At 42.1% G+C, this 18,524-nt stretch overlaps 3 protein-coding genes across 5 annotated transcripts in view; 1 reads left to right on the top strand and 2 right to left on the bottom strand.

The window, feature by feature from the left end:
* LOC131472546 (bifunctional heparan sulfate N-deacetylase/N-sulfotransferase 1-like) overlaps positions 1 to 4,749 on the bottom strand; it is a 37,637-nt gene extending 32,888 nt beyond the window's left edge. The window contains exon 1 of the mRNA XM_058649847.1: positions 4,514 to 4,749. The gene's annotated coding sequence lies outside the window, so the exon portion shown is untranslated. The remainder of the gene's footprint in view (positions 1 to 4,513) is intronic.
* A 3,423-nt stretch (positions 4,750 to 8,172) lies between these two features.
* On the top strand, positions 8,173 to 12,885 carry rbm22 (RNA binding motif protein 22). Its single transcript, XM_058649893.1, has 11 exons — positions 8,173 to 8,321; positions 9,463 to 9,516; positions 9,617 to 9,646; positions 9,756 to 9,888; positions 9,996 to 10,096; positions 10,514 to 10,686; positions 10,854 to 11,054; positions 11,208 to 11,372; positions 11,587 to 11,675; positions 11,890 to 12,018; positions 12,105 to 12,885. Exons 1-11 carry the CDS (start codon positions 8,268 to 8,270, stop codon positions 12,257 to 12,259), a joined length of 1,284 nt encoding a protein of 427 aa, XP_058505876.1. The 5' UTR covers positions 8,173 to 8,267; the 3' UTR covers positions 12,260 to 12,885.
* Positions 12,756 to 17,567, bottom strand: LOC131472571 (myozenin-2-like). Of its 3 annotated transcripts, none has more exons than XM_058649895.1 (6): positions 17,440 to 17,567; positions 16,991 to 17,073; positions 15,932 to 16,089; positions 14,852 to 15,005; positions 14,184 to 14,361; positions 12,756 to 13,384 (listed from the first exon to the last, which is right to left on the bottom strand). In XM_058649895.1, exons 2-6 carry the CDS (start codon positions 17,058 to 17,060, stop codon positions 13,201 to 13,203), a joined length of 744 nt encoding a protein of 247 aa, XP_058505878.1. In that variant the 5' UTR covers positions 17,061 to 17,073; positions 17,440 to 17,567; the 3' UTR covers positions 12,756 to 13,200. The 3 variants fall into 3 exon arrangements, with proteins under 3 accessions (XP_058505878.1, XP_058505877.1, XP_058505879.1); XM_058649894.1 differs by having other exon boundaries at positions 17,451 to 17,567; XM_058649896.1 differs by having other exon boundaries at positions 14,924 to 15,005; positions 17,451 to 17,567.
* Positions 17,568 to 18,524: the final 957 nt, after the last annotated feature.

The following is an 18,524-nucleotide window of genomic DNA, read 5'->3' as shown; positions in this document are numbered from 1 at the left end:
CATCTCTCCATCTGTACAAATGGCTTCATTAAGGGACCAGTGCAGAGAGCTCCCTCGCCAAAGTGTATGTGCTCACTGTACCCCGAGGGTCCGCCAGAATGGCTGAGGTGAAGTCCATTAACACCCGGCAGCTTGTTTTTTGACCACTAAATAAAACATTGTATATTTCCGTGGCATCAGACCCGTGTATTGCTGAGAAGGGATAAATAATGGGGTTGAAATCATCACTCCGAGAATCCACAGATTAGGTTGTGGATTCTGTAGAACAACCACGGGTGCTCATCTAGGAACAGGTTCATTTGTAAACTGGAACACAGTTCTCAGAAGCATGTGCACTGCAGACAACAGCTTCATGTAATAACTTGTCTAAAGACAAGCCGGCAGGATATAATGACTTTTTTGGTTATTCATCAGTAGTCATTTGAGTGCCGGTCCTTATTCAGTATAACTTCCACTGTGGGCCTAATAAGAGTACCATGGAGAATAATGAACCAGAGACAAATTAATGTTTTCCTACAGTGCTATTCGTCGTAACCTGTTTAGGGTCAAGGTTTCCACCTTAATGCTTTCAGTGATGTAAATGTCTGTATCTAAACGGTAGCACTGGGGGAAGGGGGTTGGGGGCGGTTTGTAGATAAGTAGAAGAGCTATAAAAACCAGGCTGTCGTCTTCTGAGGATAAATCCATATCTCACATAACCCATCGTGCTCTTCTGGCATACTTCCCCATCCCTCAGGCAACTAGAGCTGGCTACCTCTGAGCCTATGACATAGCTCTTAGTTTCCCAGCACTTACGCTCCAATCATGTGTCACCTGATGAAACACTACACCCTAGTCGCCATTATTCGTCTGGATACAGGAGCCTCTGGAATGTATCAGATTCCTGCCTCAGGGGGTAAGCACCTTGGAAACATGGTCCTACCTCCACCAGCTTGCCTCTCGTCTCCCACTCTTCCTCTCTCTCTCCCCCACACACGTAGTCATTCTCTCCCTCTCATCCATCGTTCCATTCAGCAAAATTCCACCAGAGGGCTGCTTGATTTACACTTTGCCCATCAAACACATCCTCACATTTTTGATGTACATATCACAATGGAAGCACATGTGAGGGACCGGGTAAAGTTTCGGGACCATTTCGCAGCTGCCTCTCTTCCATCAAAGTCCCAGCTGAATTGTAAAGATCATAATAAACACAATATCCTTTTTACCCCAAGACACTGTTGATGCTGGGTCACACTGGCTGCCATGCTAAAGAGCGAGCACCAGAGCTCAAGCACAAATTCAAAGTGAAAACTATTTTGTCCTATCTCTTCTCTCCAGAGAGGAACAGTAATGCTGTACAGTACTCGGGGCTGTAGTATTGAGTATCTGAGTCACTGGCCTGCGTAATTCAGTCTTGGGAATTATGACAGTGGAAAATCATTTCTCTGGGCTGGGGATAGGAGGCCATGGCTAATCGTTCAGTAATCTGATCTGCCTGCATACTGTAGCATTCAGCATTCACACATGTGGACACCCCCACTGCTTGCCAATCTGATGGAGGTTAGCACTATTTAAAAACAACTCTCCAGGTTTTTCCCGGGGATTACAGATGGTATCGGATAATTTGCTAATACTTAAATATGCTGTGCCGCTCAAAATGTATTTACTTTTTCCTGCTCTCCAATATCCCCCATGATAGCATAGCAAAGCCTAAGCCAAGAAATGCCACAGCCACATTCCAGGCAGAAAACTGAACCTCAACACAAACTCAATTCCTAACAGGCTACATCCATACAAATATGCCTCTTGTAATCGGGCATATTAATACAAAAACCTGACTCAATCAGGACACAACTGAGTTAGCCTGTCAAACAGCAGGCTATTTTGGGTACATATCCAGATGGAGACTCCAGTTTCTGGTGGAACCAGTTGACTTGTAGTAGTATATGAATGAGAAGAACCATAGGGAGCAGTGCCGTGGCACAAAGCAGTGCTTATACCCAGCAGAGATGGTTTGGGGGGGCTTGAGTTTTGGAAAAATGCCTGGCTTAAGGCACACGCACACGCACACACACACACACACACACACACACTACAACTACAAGGGAAACTGACATGGAAAAATAAAAGAGCCGACATGTCTTGGGCACTGCAGTTCCCCAAGAGTTACCTTTATGTGGCATTAAATGTAAAGGCATATTTGCTGTAGATCCTGCTCTGTGTGAACATACACGGCAATAAAGGAGTCGAATGAATGAAAGACAACACACTATGTTTCCTCTTGCTCTTCCCCATTCAAAGTGATGAATATCCTGTGATCATGTCTCATTCTGATAAAAAGCCAAACACTGCTTGGTGACATGATCTGTCGTATACTGTCATGCCCACAGCATTTTATCTACCTCCATGTGCAGGCATTGTAGCCCAGTCGCAGCATTTAACAGGCATATCCAAGTGAAAAGATGCTGATATATGATCAAATGGCTGCGGCAGCAGTGGCAGGCAGCCTTCGTCAACTCAAAGTGCTAGATCACAGCATGTTTGGCAGCCAGTAGGAACAGTCAGATGGAGGGTTAGAACAACAACCAGACAAACAGTTGGCACCTATAAATAAAAAAACAACGCAGGGATCAGCTCTCCGCAGATTTGACAGACAAATGACAGCAGCCACACTCCTCCCAATCAAATCTGCAAATGGAATAAGCTCTGCTCCCCCCCCTCCCCCCTCTCTTTTTGTGAATGCAGAGAGGAGCATGTGACGAACAAAACATGGCTGGGAAAAAGCAAAACAAAAATGTGAAGAAAAAAAAAAGAACTGGTTAAATGAATCTCATGATACATAAAAGCCGAAGGACAGCACTTTAAAGTTACAAGAACACCTTCTGCAGCTGAGGCAAATGCAGGGAAAGTCCTTATGACTTTGACAAACACATTCTGAGTGAGTCACTCTTCTTGGGTAATCTCTTACTCGCTTATAGGTGCATGCGTGTACACCCCAAGGCAACAGATTTCAGGCAGGTCTGGACTACACTGCCTCCCCCCCCTTTTTTTTTTCCTACAACCTAAGTGTTTAGAACATTTAATCGATGTCGGGGCAAACATTTGAGCAGAGCAGAGCAGACTCGTACAGTATAGACAAATCTCATGAAAGAACTGATGCATTGTGAAGATGTCAACAAGACGCATTCAATCAACTTAGACAGTGCTTCATGAGTGCTTTTTATAACTGATTACTCATTAGTGATTATTTTCCTCAATTCATCTGTTGTTTTTGGAACAAAATGTCAAGATAGTGAAACGTGTCAGTCTGCATTTCCCAAAACCCCCAAAAATGACATCCTCAAATTAGTTTTGTCCACAAGCCAAACATACTGAGCTTATCATCATAAAGAGGAACAAAGAAGCCAGAGCGTGTTCTCCTTTAAGAAGCTGAGAATAGTTGGTAATTAAATTAGTTATCAATTGTAGGGCTTAACAATTTGGGGGAAATTATTCTGACAGATAATGCAATGTTTGTAGATTTAAAAGATATGAATTGTGTCCCAAACGTATTACTTTTTTCCAAATTGGCATTAAAAATCTAAAATAATACAGACTGAGCTGTAGCCTTTATGATTTGTTGCTTTAAATTGTGATTTCGAATTTATTGCTCAGACTTAATCCAGTGCCAGTGATACATTAAGCAGCTGCAGCCCCATCCCACACGAATCGTGACTGAATTTTTTGTTTTTGTAAAAGTCAACAATGTTTGTGTTTTGGGCCAGAGTGGTGGTGGTGGTGGCATCTCACTGAGTAATAATCATCCTGCAGGAGATTCCTTTATCGTGATCTGATGTCATTGTCTGTCATAACACCGCGTGTCATCATCACTGCTCATTACCAAAAAACAACTTCGACAAATTCGTGGTCGTTCCGTCTGTGCAGCGCTGTCCAGTGGACCGCACTTGGACGAGGTGGCGGACAGTTGTATCGACCTTTAATTAAAATGTGTGCAGAAAATCGTTTGGCAGTAGAATCACATTTGTGGCCAATTTGCAAACATTGTTGCCGGAGTGTCAAAGCTAACTTGAGGCAGGCTTTTCATCCTGCATCGTTGTGGCTCCCTCGCGTCGCAGCAGCAGCTACAAAGTTACCACAAACAAGTTAGTCGCTGGTACCGGGGCTGCATGGCGAGATCAGGCTGGATAAAGGAATCCCGAGCAGAGCCGGCGGACGCAGCTCTATCCAGGGCGAAAACTTCGACACAAGCCGCTTCCACGGTCACATTAGCCTGCTCTTTCTCTACCCGCTGCCATATGGGGGAGCTGAAAGCTGCAGCGACCCTCTGTCTCTGTCTGCTCTGGGGCTTTATGTTCCCATTCAGGCCGAGAAACTGGCCTTCCGTCTGCGCCAGACAACGCTCACTGGCCTGGCCTGCCCGGGAGAGAGAGGCAGCCAGCGAGCGAGCGAGGGAGCGAGCAGCGCGGCTCTCAGTCGTGTACCGAGCGTGCTGAAAACACCGCGACGAGACTTGTTGTTCGGGTGTACTCACCTTGTCGGAGTGTGTGTGGATTCTGGACGGCGCAGGCCGGCGGGGTTCAGAGTGGGATTGAAGCACACTGGGTGCATGTCGTCGTCGTCGTGATCTCGGGCTGCTATCGGCCGTGATGTGGAAGCGGCACAGCGGACCCGGCTGGGAGAAACTGGGAAATCTGAGAATGCCTCTCTCTCGCTCTAGCTCTCTCTAGCTCTCTCTGCGGCTCTGTGCACCGAGAGTGGCCCATAACTGCCGATAGGGGGCGCCCACACAGTACATTGATTTATACGTCCTTAAGAAATCAGATGTCTGATTCTTCTTCACCATTTCTTTGTCTATTTGTGTGCAGCATACTTACAAGGCGAAGTAAATATTTTAAATTTCTGTCCCCTGAGGAAGTCATTATCCAATATTAGTGTCTCATATAACTTCCATGAATTAAATTAATCAATTTAGGTAATTCGGTCAACTATTACCCTTTCATTGCCTATAGATATGTTATTGAATACAGTAGTTTGGACAAAATCTGAGTCAACATATGGACTGAAAGCATGAAAGATTTACCCATGTCTGAAAATTGTTCCTGGTTTCAATTTGAGCTTTATTGCTTTCAAATTTTATTTACACCTCTAGTAACAGGTTTAAACAAAAACACAAAAACAGAACGTGTAGTTAAACGTCATTCAAACCAAAGGTTCTGTGATTGCAATCAGCCACATTGATTGGAATGATGCTTTTCGAGTGTATTGACGGTGAAGGAAACAGAGCGGCCTTGTAGGTTTGCCCTCTCTGATTTGAGCTAAGCAGTGATACTGAGATTACCTTGAATGTATTTACGGTTGCTTACAAACAAATGACAAAATGACACAGCATAAACCCATGCAAAATGTCTGTTTTTAACATGTTTGTCAGATATTTGAATTATCTTAAGGGATAAATGGAAATAATAAAATAATAATGTAAATAATAACAATACTAAATTATTATGCTTATTAATTCTACTAATGAATGTCTAATATCTAATTCTATTTATTTATGTTATTAATTCTAAGAGAAGCCATTGCCTTGTGTAATGATGGGGATCCTACTAAATTAAAATAAAATAAAGAAATACAGTTTAACAAGCAAAACTTATTAAAAGAAACAAGAATACATGAAATGTAACTTAAACTAAGGTATATTTTTGATGAAAATATCAGAACCATTGACGCTAGTCTAGGAATTCAGTTGAGCTTTGACACACAGAGCATTAAAGATGCAATAGTTGGTTATACCTCTTGTCCCCTTGCATTGTAACTCAGGAAACTGGTGATTTTGATTATGGAGTCACTTAATCCAAGACAAAGTCATCCTTCAAAACAGCTTTGGTCGTCTCATCCACATCACATGATAGAGGAGACAGGGTCACACGACTCATTATAGACAAAGAAGGTGGTGCCCAGAAGATTTACTTTTGCTGGCCGCAGAAACAAAGAGCAAGACACAGACTGGCTGAGGAGGATGAGGAGGGGAAGGCCAGTGGAGATTTGACATTTGTTCAGGAAATATGACAAGAGCCGCTATTGATTGTGTCATCCAGCTGATGACCGCAGTAAACTGATTATACCCTGAAAGTTCTGCATCTGACTTAGATATCAAAAGCAACAGAAAAGAACATAGATTATTTTTTTTTTTAACTTTCCTTTATGACCTCCTGGATGACAGCTGAACTCTGAAAGAGTTGGAAGATATTCAGGCCTGAGTCTAATCCCTGTCGTTTGCCTCTAAACCTCACCCTGACCTTAAATAAACATTAGAGGCTTAAAATGCCCATCCATAATCTCAAACATCCGCCACACCACTAATAGGAGTTTCACACAGTAAAGACACCCTGACCTGAATTGGAACAGGTGGGTAGATAGACTGTAAGTGGACTATACAATTGGCTTATACAAGGTCACACACACTCCAGCCCATCAGCCTCCAAGACACCATGTCTCTCACTCACTCACATACAGTTCATCTAGTCTAACATTCAACAATTTCAAATATTAACCACTGAAGCAACTCATCATTAAGAAGATCAACTCCTCTCAATAACATGAAATCTATCATTATGTTACAATTACTCTAGCATTTAGCGTTAATAGTGTAAATGGTCAATAGAGCTGATATACAGTTAACTTAAGAATACTGCATATTTTATGAGACCACATATCTAATGATTATATGTATAATATCAAATATATATAGCGGAATAAAATGCAGAAAATAAGGTGGAATATAACTATTGCGGGGCTACATGGCGGAGTACAGCAAGACGGTTGCCGGCACAATTCTTGGTTTGGCTTTCTGTGTGGAGTTTGCATGTTCTCCCTGTGTGTGAGTGGGTTTTCTCCGGTTTCCTCCCACAGTCCAAAAACATATAGAGGTTAATTGAATACTCTAGATTGGCTGTAGTGAATGATTGTCCGTCTCTATGTAGTTGCCCTGCAATTGACTGGTGACCTATCCAAGGTGTGCCCTGTCTTTTGCTGAGATTGGCTCCAGCTCCCTCACAACTCTCATGTGGTGGATAAAGCAGTAGACAATAAATGAATGAACAAATAACTATTGCGTAGTAAGTACAGTTCAAGTACATTAATATTAGTGCTTCAGTGTACACATACACTACATTTTGTATTAGTTTATTAACCCCCTAACCCTAATCCAAGAAGACCTGGGTTCGAGCCTCGGTTGGAACAAGGGTCTTTCTGCATGGAGTTTGCATGTTCTCCCTGTGTATGTATGTGAGAGTGTGAGAGTGAATGGTTGTTTGTCTTTATGTGGCCCTGCTATAGACTGGCGAACTGTCCAGGGTTTCCCCCGTCTATCGCCCTATGTCCGCTGAGATTGGCATAGTACCCCTCACGACCCTTCGGTGGAGGATAAAGCGGTAGATACTGGATGGATGGATGTTAAACAGTTTGGGCTGCACTGCAGTGTGACACTGGGTGACTGGGTGAGTACCATCTTTTCCATTGGGTACCTTCCCTGCAAAGCAATCCTACTTACTCTGTCTAGTATATGTGTCATCCTGTGTCAGCTGTGTTCCAATTGTCTTGCCACCCTAGTGCCCTTAGTAAGTCACCTACCAAGTCTGAGGCCCGTCAAACCATTGAACAGTTATGCGAATAACAGACGGTATAGACAGATGTCTTTTGAATTAATAGATGGGTGACATAATGCTCCTTTTTTATCTTCTGTGATGTCACATCACAGGAAAAAAAAACTTTGATGTTTATTATATTTGGAAGATGGGACCACAGATGGCACTACAGGATGATAAACAGACAGACAGACCTTGAAAAATAGAGCGATATGTCACCTGTCATTCTTGGTCAACCATCTCCTGCTACATTTTTAGCCAGTTTGGCCAATGTAAAAATACTCGGTTTATTCAGGACAGCTATTATTCAACTTGTTTTTCTGCAATATGTCATTTTTGTATCTTAACTTCTGAAATTGTTGTACCATTGAAAATGAATGGAATGTGCAGATCAAACATTGGTGAAATTCTCTGTACAATAACAATAGCATTCTCAGTATTCCCAAATGTATTTTATAAATTAACATAGCTGTGGTTATATCTCATTTCAGTGTTTGTATTATTCTTTCTTATGTCATTATGTTAGTTAACCCTAAACCCAGCGTTAACTTGAAATAGGGCGACACCCTAAGGTGAAACGTGGCCTTTTTGGCGCGGTGCATTGTGGGTTGACGCTGACTCGGTTGGCTCACATTCTGCAAAATGGCGACGTCCCTAGGAAATAACACCTACAACAGACAGAATTGGGAAGACGCGGTCAGTTTAATCGACTATATAATGTTTACGATATGAAGTATGACTAAATTGTGTGGTTAAACAATGTAAAGATATACTACTGTAATCATTGGGATGGTAAACCCTGCTCGCTCGCCACAAAGGTGGCAATTCTGCTCGATAGCTTGTTAGCTTCCTATTAGCGTAGTCGAAGCATGGACTTTACGTTAGCATGTCGACGTACAATTAAACGGTGATTCATATTTGTTAGAAATGTGCGAAAATGTATAGTATATTACCCTCACCCGAATGCAGCGGTAGCGAGATACAGATTTTGTACCATAGCGGCGCGGCTCTCTGTCTCTTGACCTAAACGTGTATAATGCTAAAGGTTAGCTAATAAAGCTACGTAGCACTAGCAGGCTAACAACAATAAAACGCATTTCGTCAAGTAACACCGAAGTGTTACTAACATCGGGGCTACTAGGGTCACTGCTCCAGTCTGAAGCAATATGTAGAGCCATACCGATTAAACAGGCAAAAGTAATAGTAATAGTATTACTCATTTATGGTAGTTTACACATAACATTAAATTGATAATGCCGCAAAGTAACTTTAAACTGTGTTTCCGTCCAAAAGTTTACTCGACAAACTGTATCCAAGATAAAGTTGCCACTTCTATACTTCTCTGGGCACTATAAGCATATCAAGCATAACAGTATTTTTGAACCAGCAACCACTTGAAACCCCCTCCTCATCAGTATATCCCAACACCATTTTATTCTCAGTAGATTCTCTCTCATCGTCACTGTTGGTTTTAGTAATATACCAGAGTATAAATTTAGCAACGCTTAGATAATGTAGTTGACGTTTGTGCCTCAAGAGCAGCTTAAGTTTAGGCTTTTTGCTGATGCCACCAGTGGCATGGATTTAAGCAAGGTCTGTTTTCTCAGCTTGCACATGAACTGAAACAGCATCCTTCAACAGATGGCAAAGTGGGAGTGAGCCAGTCCTTTACTTGGTGTATTGATGCTTAGCTACGATCCCCACAGTCGAGTGAAACACAGAATATAGGTCAGGTTATTGCTTCTGAAACGTATCAGCGACAGATAGTTTTTGTACCTGGTGTGGAGCTTCTTTTTACTCCAAGATCATTTATCATCTGGTTTCTTTTGTCTCCCAGGATTTTCCAATTTTGTGTCAGACATGTTTAGGAGAAAACCCTTACATCCGAATGGTGAGTGAGCATAACTGTTAATGAATAGAATATGAGTTGTTTTTATTATTTATACCGAATTGGTTTCGTGAATTTATTTTGTTTTCTCTTTTTTTTGCAGACCAAGGAGAAGTATGGGAAAGAATGCAAAGTATGTTTTACATTAGTTTCAGATTACTTTAATGCAGCACCAAATCTTTGTCCTTATATGCATTACTCTGTTTTATGTACAAACTTAATTTTCTTTATTTGCCCATCAGATCTGTGCTCGTCCCTTTACTGTGTTCCGATGGTGTCCAGGGACACGGATGCGTTTCAAGAAGACGGAGGTCTGTCAGACCTGCAGTAAAATGAAGAATGTTTGTCAGACATGTTTGCTTGACTTGGAGTATGGTGAGTTGTTGACTGCTTTTAATCTATAAAATTAATATGGTCTGCATATGTTAATGCATGTGTAGCTATGTGAGATTAATCCTTTTGTTACACTTTGTGTTTTAAAGGTTTGCCTATCCAGGTCCGTGACACTGGACTTTCTGTTAAGGAAGACATTCCTAGGTCAGATGTGAACAAAGAGTACTACACTCAGAATGCGGAGAGAGAGGTATAGTTGCTATCTTATTCTGGCAAAAGCATTTCGTCTACATATTGGGATTTTTAAATGGCTTATCCCTAGGTTTGTGGTTTATGAGTACTTTCTTTGACCCCAGTTTAAAGTTTGTAAATAACCGGCTTTACATTTGATGCTGTATATTAATTATTGAAAAATGTTAAGAGATTCCGTCCCCCTGAAAAACCAGGGAGCTTGTTTTGATTTTGTAAAAAACAACCTCAGACCGATTTAATTGATTTTCAAAATAGTCCAAATTAATTTAGTAATCAATTACTAATTGTTGCAGCCCTACTATCAATAGCACAATAGCAAGGTTTGCTTCACCTTTAAACTTTCAAAATGTGTTTTAAAAAAATTGGAATTCCTCTAACCTCAGTCTCTAATGTATTTGTATTTATGTGTCATTAGATAGCCAATACTGACGGCACACGGCCAGTGGGCCAGTTGGGTAAGGCTCCCAGCTCCAGTGACATGTTGCTGAAACTGGCACGTACAACACCATATTACAAGAGAAACCGGCCCCACATCTGCTCTTTCTGGGTGAAGGGAGAGTGTAAAAGAGGAGAGGAGTGTCCTTACAGGTAAGTGACACTTGCACCTGAATTAGGGGGTACATTTGAGCCAATGGATGAATGTTGAATTCTGAAATAATTAACTGAATTTTTTTCTTTAGTTTGAGTGTCATTTATGTCACATTTGTACTGAGCATGATTTTTCTAATCATGGTTTTCCTTTTTTTTCCACAAAGGCATGAAAAGCCCACGGATCCCGATGACCCTCTAGCTGACCAAAACATCAAAGACCGTTACTACGGTATCAATGACCCAGTAGCAGACAAGCTGCTGAAAAGAGCTTCAACTATGCCCCGACTTGACCCACCAGATGACAAGTCTATCACCACCCTGTACATCGGGGGTTTGGGAGATACTGTCACAGATGGAGACCTCAAGTAAGTTTCTGTCCCAATTTCCTCTGCTCCACTTTTTAGATCCGTTGGTGTCATTGACTGTAGACTAATAATAGAGCAATTGACACTGGTTACATTTTAGACTGTTTTACCCAGTGTTGTTTTGCTTTTGGACATTAATCTGTTTTGTTGCAGGAGTCACTTTTACCAGTTTGGTGAGATTCGCACTATTACCATAGTCCAGAGGCAGCAGTGTGCCTTCATCCAGTTTGCCACAAGACAGTCAGCCGAGATGGCTGCTGAGAAGTCCTTCAACAAACTGATCATTAACGGACGGAGGCTCACTGTCAAGTGGGGAAGGTAAGATTATGATTGTGCAGCTGTATAGTATAGTGTCTTTTATAGAAATGGAATTCTCATACTTCTACTAATAATGGTGACAACTGACTGCAAAATCACATTTGGGATACTTTACATTTTCTGTTCTAGACACTTTTCTGCTGCTGCTCATACTGCGTTAGTATTTTGTAAAGTATGTGATGAGTCTATACAACTTTTGCGGTTTGTTTTTTAGGTCTCAGGCAGCAAGAGGAAAGGAGGGCATCAAAGATGGTGTTAGTGAGATGGGCACTAGGCTTGATCCTGTCCCTGGTCTGCCTGGAGGTGAGTCACCATACAGAGAGTTGAAATGTTTTGCGCATAGTGACTAGCCATGAGTATTTAAACTACTATCTTGTCGTTTGTACTTAGGATCATTTTCTTTTGAATGTGAATCACCGTTTCAAACCAGTTGGTTACTGAAGGGACTGTCACTGACGGCCATGCATGCAGACATAAACACACTAACATATTTTGTTGTATGTTCTTTGTGTTGCAGCTCTTCCTCCACCTCCAGCCATGGATGAAGAGGCTCCTGCGAATTACTTCAACCTGGACCCTGGCACTTCTACTGCTGTCATGAACATTGCTCTACCCCCACCTCCTGGGATCAATCCACCTCCTCCAGGTAAAATCATAACCTTGAACTCGTATGTAGTTCATATCACATGTAGATGTCTTATGCTGTATTCTCTTTATCATTTGTTCATCCAGGGTTTGGACCTCCAATGTTTCACCCCATGGGTCACATGGCTCCACCTATGCCTCCTCCAATGAACATGAGACCCCCTGGTCAAATCCACTATCCCTCCCAGGATCCTCAACGCATGGGCGCCCATGCTGCACATGGTGCTCGCCATGGCGATTAGCTGTTATAGTAAAATTATGTTGCGTTAACATTATGTTCCTCAAACCTGATCAGGTGTTGTCACCTTGGGCGCTGTCAATGGATCTGAAACCTAGAAATGTACTTTTACACAGTAAATACACAGGAAAGACAGTTATTTCTTATTGGAGGGCATGTGATTTATTTTTACACCTGCAATGTAGTGATGGAACTGAGGGAGCACCATTTGTGTCTGGAGAGACAACGTCTACAGTCTGTTAACATCTATACTTTGTCACTACTGGAAAGTTTGCGCTTAAATGTACAAGAACAGAATCTGAGCAGTGGTAATTCACAAAGCAAAAGATTGCAAACTCGGACACTGACCAATGCAACCAGGGTTGTTTTTAAAGGACTTGTGTGGTCCGAGCCATTGTGTATATACAAAAATGTAAACTTTAGGTTCAATTTGTGTGTTGTCAACTTGCCCAGAGCATCACTCATTTGATTTGTTATGGAACATTTTTAAGACCTATTCATTTTCAGTTTCACTGACCTTTTTTATTTGACAGAATCTTAATATTCCACAACATTAAGACTTTTAATGTGACATTTACTTTGTATTATGTTTTCATTTGTCATTAAAATGACTCAACTTTTGTCATTGATCATCTGTTGTACATGTTGTTATTCTGTAAAGATTTATCGCTTCTGTTGACTGTGGTAGAAAAACAAACCTGCTGTAGTTTTTTGAGTAAAGTCAGGAGATTGTCCTAGAATCTACTGTGGTATTAACTTATGTAATCATACAGTAATTGCCTCAGCTTGTCAATTCTTGCCATGTTAGCAAGTGTCTATATCATGCAGGCTCCCCCTCCCCCCCTTGTTTTTTACGTCAACTAATGAACATTAGGATCATTTTCATCGTAGGAGAAGAGCAAGCATAGGTCAGCACTTAAAAGTCTTTGGCTTATCAGTTTTGCTTCACAGTTCATTAGATTCAGGGTTGTAATCAACTCCCCATCCCTTGGGTGCCCTGTTGAAGTTGGGGCGTCTGCACATGCGTTCCAGAGCAATGCTTGGCAGATTGTGGGATTCCACTGCCTCAAAGTCAATCACTGGTATCACCCTCTTGCTGGCCATAATGCCCCCAAATGGCATGGCAGATCTGAGAAACACAGAAGAGGCAGAATCAGTGCATAGTGTTTCATGTTACTGGGAAAATGTGACCTTGGATATGATGTGGTTCATACACCTTCCCGTAAAAGCTGGGGGGAAAGGGGGGGCAAGGGCTTTTAGATGTTCAATAATGTCTAGTCTGGTCATTTGATATTAACTGAGTGTTCTGTAAAGAGCAAACCATCAGGAATTCTTCAGGAAAGAAGGTGTGCGGAAAACTCAACCTCTTTCACATCTGCTCTGACCATTTGTTGAGTTCAGATTTGATTAAGGCTTCAAAATTCCATGATAATCTTGTGGGTGTAAACAGATCCCTTCGTTGCTGGTGAAGTTCCAGACTGGCTGGCAGAAATGGTGTGATTGACTGTTTTAATTGAGTTAAGTCCGAGGTTTCATGTATTGTCTACGTCTTCATCTGCCCAGGCTTAACATTTGTTCTGCCTTACTACTGTGATGCAATTCCATGTGTGCCATGAGAAAGGTGATTCATGCGCAATCTATCTTGTCGAGACATAAAAAGCTCAGTGCCCCCCAGCAGATAATCTTTCAAACGCTGGGTTCAAAATAGCCGTCGCATAGCCACAATTTGAAGAGGTGCAAGCCAGAGACTGGATTCATTTTCAAACTGGGGAAACATGGAGTGGAGCAAAAGAAAGAGATGATGTGATTGATGGCACGGTTAAGTCATCTGCGGGTCTATTTGAAGATGGGTGGGTCCTGATTCCTGTGCTTCCACCAGAGGAGGATTTAATGGTCCATGATTTATTAAGATGATCGCGCAGATTTACCTGTTGAAGCACCTATAGTTTGCAGGCCTTTCTGGGAGCTGGGGCAGCTGGATATTGAGGCTGTTCAGGAGGTCTTCACTGCTCCCCATAGCTTCCGTCCACGGGGAGCTGTAGGATTTGGGGATTACTGTTGTGTTGAACTTCTCATGAGGAATTGCCTTCAGAGGGCCAGTGTATCCTGAAACAATAACAAGGCTGATGTCAGTGGGCAAACAGGGCATAGATAAAGTGTTTCAGATAACCAATTCGATAAAAAAAAAAAATCAAGCCCCAACAAAGCAAATGGATAAAATATACATATGAATATCTTTGACATTACTCCTATCATCAACAACAGGAATAACAGTAATTAGGTCTCTGTGTGAAACTGATAATTAACACAGTTTACCATCAGTCACACTGACAGTGCTGCCTTCTGTCAGACCAAATATGCAACAGCACTCGAGATGCTCACAGATAATTACTCGCTACAAAATGCCAACACTCGTCCAGCACTGACAACAATAATAACAGCCAGTATATTTGCTCAGCATGTTTCTATATGAAAGTCAAACACTAGCACATCCACGTGAGATAGAGTGTCCATGCATTACTCAAGCACCGGCTTTGTCTTCACACTGTGTCACACTGTGGCAGAATGTGGACATGCTCTCATCACCATGTTGTACCTGGAGCGATGACGTCGGGTCTACCCTTCTTTGACACAGTCTTCTGTAGGTTCATGACCAGGCTATGCTTACCCGGGATGGAGAAAGCCTGGTTTTCTTTTCCTCCTTGTGGCTCTGGGATGATTTGTGGGGGAGGGGTGGCCTCGAGATGGACCTGAAGGAGCCAAGTTAGATTTCTGTGAATTAATTTACTCAACAAATGCTGGGACACCTTCTTCTGAGAGACATTTGTCTAATTGTATGGAGATGGAGCTGAGGCCTTTTAGGAGTACTATAAACAAAAAACAATGCAGTTGCCCAAAGTGCTTTACAATAACATTTAAATGACATAAAACACAGGTGAAAATAAATGAATTCACAAGGATATAAAAACAACAGTTCTGCACAACACCAACAGCTCATACTGCGTCAAAGGTAAAGGAGAAGAAGTGTGTCTTTAAAAACAGGAAGTGAAGGGGCCTGTGCAATATTCTGTGTGAACACTAAAATGTCCTCTGTCACTGCCAGCAGGGTTATAACAGCTCGGGGCACTGAAAGACATGGGGACATGTAGCAGGAAGGGCTCTAACTGTGTGCTGCATCTAAAATGGGAAGTTGGAAATTAATGTCAACTGAAGTCATTTTTGCAATTTGGAAAAACAACATCGTCTATCTTATAGCCTATTTGTCTTATTATATCGGTTTGTACACACAGTACTGCGCAACGTCTATGTGTGTGTATTGCCATGTTGTTTTTAGCCTGGCTTAAGCAAACCCCACTTCCCCCGAATGTGTAACATAATTGCCTGCTCCTACTTTGGCTATGTAAATGAAATAGATACAGCACTAACTGACAAATAGTCAGGATAATTTAATCTCTGCCTTCTGGTTATTTATTAATGTGTTGTACGTTCATTTAATCTGGAGAATCCTCGTTGTTGTGGGTTTAGAATTAGAAAGATACAAGACTGATGGACTATTATAGTAGAGAAACGTTCAACACAGCAAGAACATATTAGGATTTAAGTACATGCCAGACACACAGGTTCTTCATATTGTGTACGCTTATATGGCCTCATGTCATGTCTGTCAGTTTCTTACATCACTGGTGTTGTAAGCACCGCTGTTCTCCAGGGTGAACCTCTCCACTCTCTTCTGTCTCTCTTGGAACATGCGAGAGCCTCGATTAGAGGGAAGATTCAGCTCCTCCATCATCACATCCTTGGGAACACTGATCTTCTTCCCCAGGTTCAGACCCCCTGGCACAACATGACAGATACATGGCAGTGTTTTAATTAAGTGAACACATTTAGTGCCTCACTAAGGCAGTGTCAGAGTTGAGAGAACTCTCTTTTGCCCTAGGTTTTTGTGCTGCTTGCATAAACACATCATGACATTGAGTTGTCAGTGCAAGGGCATTGAAGGCAGCAACTTCAAGACATTTGCAAAGAGAAGCAAAGTAACACTAATTGCGACCTCTGGCAAATCTTAACATCTCCCCGGATCTCCTTGAAAACAGCTGAAAGGGAGTGATATGAAAAAGCCCAACTGTGGCACTGCATCACTAAGTTAGTATCCACACAGCTTTGGCAGCGAGTGTCTTCTCGTGTTCTGTCATGACGCAGTGGAGGGTCTGAAATAGCCTCAAGATGATGTCAAGAGGTGCGTAATGTTTGTTGTGGTCCAGGGTTGCATGGGTAACTGGGCATATAAATAGGATCTTTCGATGAAAGACTAATGTAAGAGCGGATGGCCCTCTTTCTCGCACATGTTCGGAGGAGCAGGGGATTATGCCGTCCTTGAGTAGCAGCCTTTGATCAGCATTTTTTTACATCGGTCAATTGATTAGTGGGAATCACATTGGCTGAGTTCAGGGGACTTGATTTCAAAGCATAGTTGGCAGACAGTGCAGGGGGAACACAAACAAAGCCACTGTGATGGTCCCTGTTGGAAGGCTTGGACAGTTTTAACAGCGTGCGGACACTCGAGGGATTCGGCTGTACTGCCTTCCAACACACTGTGATGTTTGGCTCAATTACATCTGGCAGCTCCGGCTGTGATCACTCACTATGACGTATGTTTCGCAGCTCCAGATATTATATGTAGATTTGTTACCTTACCTGACCTGGCACTAAACCAGGTCACTCACAATAAGCTCACCTCTTTTGGCCTCCTTGGACAGAACCTTAGCGTGTAACGCTCTCTGTTTGTCATTCATGCTGGACAACATCTCTCGTCTGTCTCTGATTGACAAAAACATCAAAATGTTTTAATTCATTTGTGGTATCACACTCTTTCAGTGGATACAATTTGACTTTGATTTATTGACAGGCAATAAAAATGCACAAACACAGACACCTAAATTACATGTTATATTATCTGGCAAATAGCAAATGATATATCTTGCAAAGGGCATCTTCAACTATGCATATGTTTGAAGTAAGTGGAAGATTTTCTCCTTACTTGAATGCATCAATGACTGCTCTGCTTGCACAGTAAATCATATTTATTTCGACATGTATGATTGCTGTAACACTCCTCCCTGTCAGTCTGTGAGCCGTGCCCTCTGTCATTACTTATTTTAAACACAGTAAATACATGTCACTCACTCAGTCCTTACCTGACTCTCCCGTCTGTCTATCTGTCCAGTGTTGGCGTTGGTCTGGTCGATCCTGTACTGGAGCAGGGATGTTTCCACTCTCCACTTTGACACTTCCCCAGCAGAGAGGGAACAGTCGGTATAAAACTCTTTACAGGATGCCTGTGGGACTTAGCTCATTCAGTTTATTTTAGCAGAAGGGGTAAGAGAGTGAGGATGGATGGAGGGAGTGGTGGAGGGTATAAAAGGCCCATTAAGGGGCAGGGGCATGGATAAAGATTTACATTCTGACCTCGAGCCTCTTATAATAAAAATCTGATACCCCCTCTGTTTGTTTGTGTGTGTGTGTGTGTGTGTGTGCACATTTCAGCAGCTGCTGACCACACAGTGACAGCTATATGAGAGGGCAGGTATCTAAACTCTCCACTGCACACACACACACACACACACACACACAATTTCTATTTTTTTCCCTTTCCTTTTCTCCCGTCAGTAAAACCATTTGTAACCACAGGGCTATATATTAGCTGCACACAAACACACCCACGGTGTGTTTCCCGCATACAGGCAGTTTTATGGGAGAAGCTGTAAAATTGATGAGGTGGCTGAGATCAGAGTTTCCCTGTTTTGGGTCCCTTCATTATTTATTATACGGTAAAAGATTGTTATCACTGTTCTGTGTTTTTTGTTTTTTGTGCCGTTGGGGTTTCTTTTATGACCAATCGGCAAAAATGGTACAGTTGTGACTTCCTCCGCAAACTCTCATTGTGTTACACCAGAGGAGATGCCCTTTAATCGTATGTAGTTGCCCTTTTGGAACTCATGTTAGTCTTTATCAAGCAAGCTTTCCCCCACAAATTGATTCATTGAACTCAGCAGAAGCCGGGGACATTTTCTTTATCCCTGCTGAGATTGGATATCGATTTTGCACCTGCCCTGCCCAGAGTATCACTATCTCTGACACAAAATGAGGAGAGTCATCCCGAGTCATAGAAAACCATCTGCAGACACTCAGTGGAAGATGAATAGTTGCTCCACATTAAGGTTCCCTGGTTTAGCCACAAAATACATGTTGCTCTGTGTAAAAGGAAATCC

Source organism: Solea solea, chromosome 14 (assembly GCF_958295425.1).
Source record: "Solea solea chromosome 14, fSolSol10.1, whole genome shotgun sequence".
Lineage (NCBI taxonomy): Eukaryota > Metazoa > Chordata > Actinopteri > Pleuronectiformes > Soleidae > Solea > Solea solea.
Note: the sequence above shows the minus strand (reverse complement) of the source record. Positions and strands in the feature narration are given on the sequence as shown.

Coding starts and splice junctions, on each gene's coding strand:
- rbm22 (XM_058649893.1), top strand. CDS start 8,268: ATGGCGACGTCCCTAGGAAATAACACCTACAACAGACAGAATTGGGAA. Junction 9,517..9,616: donor AAAACCCTTACATCCGAATG/GTGAGTGAGCAT, acceptor TTTTTTTTGCAG/ACCAAGGAGAAGTATGGGAA. Junction 9,647..9,755: donor AGTATGGGAAAGAATGCAAA/GTATGTTTTACA, acceptor TTTGCCCATCAG/ATCTGTGCTCGTCCCTTTAC.
- LOC131472571 (XM_058649895.1), bottom strand. CDS start 17,060: ATGTTGTCCAGCATGAATGACAAACAGAGAGCGTTACACGCTAAGGTT. Junction 16,090..16,990: donor GTCCAAGGAGGCCAAAAGAG/GTGAGCTTATTG, acceptor ATGTTGTGCCAG/GGGGTCTGAACCTGGGGAAG. Junction 15,006..15,931: donor GTGCTTACAACACCAGTGAT/GTAAGAAACTGA, acceptor TGGCTCCTTCAG/GTCCATCTCGAGGCCACCCC.